The sequence below is a fragment of the Electrona antarctica genome (assembly GCF_951216825.1).
Source record: "Electrona antarctica genome assembly, chromosome: 4".
NCBI classification, from domain to species: domain Eukaryota; kingdom Metazoa; phylum Chordata; class Actinopteri; order Myctophiformes; family Myctophidae; genus Electrona; species Electrona antarctica.
In genome coordinates, this window is record NC_136809.1 from 9242962 (window position 1) to 9243968 (window position 1007).

Below are 1007 nucleotides of genomic sequence, written 5' to 3' on the forward strand. Positions count from 1 at the left end.
GTGGAGAACCACAGACTGCAGAAGGCAGAATATCAGACGGACCTGTTGTTGAGGGGCGTGCAGGTTGGAGAGGGGAGGGGGGGATGCGCACGATGGTGCCAAAGAGGCCGGGCCACATCTGCTGCCTGCCGCAGACATGCCACAGCTGAGGTAGACGTGTTTATCTTTCCACCGTGTGGTGGAGGTGGTGGGGGGGGGGGTGTGTGTGGGAGGGTTGTAGAGAGTGGGAGGAGGGGGATAAGGACACGTGTGGAGGACAGGTAGGAGGTAGAGGAAACACTCGGCAGTGGAGTCGAGGCGGGTGTTGAAAGAACTGTCTCCAAAAGTGTCTTTCGCGAAGCCTTTAATTCATGGATTTAGAGGAAGAAAGAAGAGAGGAGGCAGGTGCTCGTCGCATGCGGATGGAATAAAGACCTATACGAGAGAGGGAATCGTGAGAGAAAGACCGCAGGGACTTTTATTCTGAGGCCGGTATAGGGAGGTCAGCATGGGCGCCTCGACCAGCAAAGCCCACCTGAGAGCTCACCCTCAGAACCGTAAGAAGAAACGCAAGGTGGGTGTCTCTGTCTGACTGACTGACTGTCTGTCTGACTGACTGACTGACTGACTGTCTGTCTGACTGACTGACTGACTGACTGACTGACTGACTGACTGACTGACTGACTGACTGACTGACTGACTGACTGCAGAGAACAACAGTGTTTCTCCATAGAAAGCCTGAGATGATTCAGTGTCTCTCCACTAACCCTTCTGTGCACAGTCAAATAATGAGCGATATGCTGCAGACTTCACTGTGTATGTTCACAGCTCTCTCTTGCTCTTTGCTCTATATTCCTCTGTCGTAATTTATTTTCTTCCTTCTAATATGTTTTTCTGTTTTGACGGCTCTAATGTGTCACGTGTGTCTCTCTGCCTCTCGCTCTGCGCTGTGAAAACAAGTGTGCTTCTTCCATCTTTCCTGTCTCTCGCCATCCGTCGTCTTTCTCTTCTCCTCTCTTTGCAGTTTT

General features: G+C 51.5%; 1 protein-coding gene across 1 annotated transcript in view; it reads left to right on the plus strand.

Moving 5' to 3' along the window:
• Nucleotides 1–487: 487 nt before the first annotated feature.
• The window catches only part of mtus1b (microtubule associated tumor suppressor 1b), a gene marked incomplete at its 5' end in the record, with an annotated part of 27944 nt that continues 27424 nt past the window's right edge, over nt 488–1007 (plus strand). Inside the window, one exon of the mRNA XM_079499592.1 lies at nt 488–553. Coding sequence (XP_079355718.1) covers nt 488–553 — 66 coding nt within the window. The remainder of the gene's footprint in view (nt 554–1007) is intronic.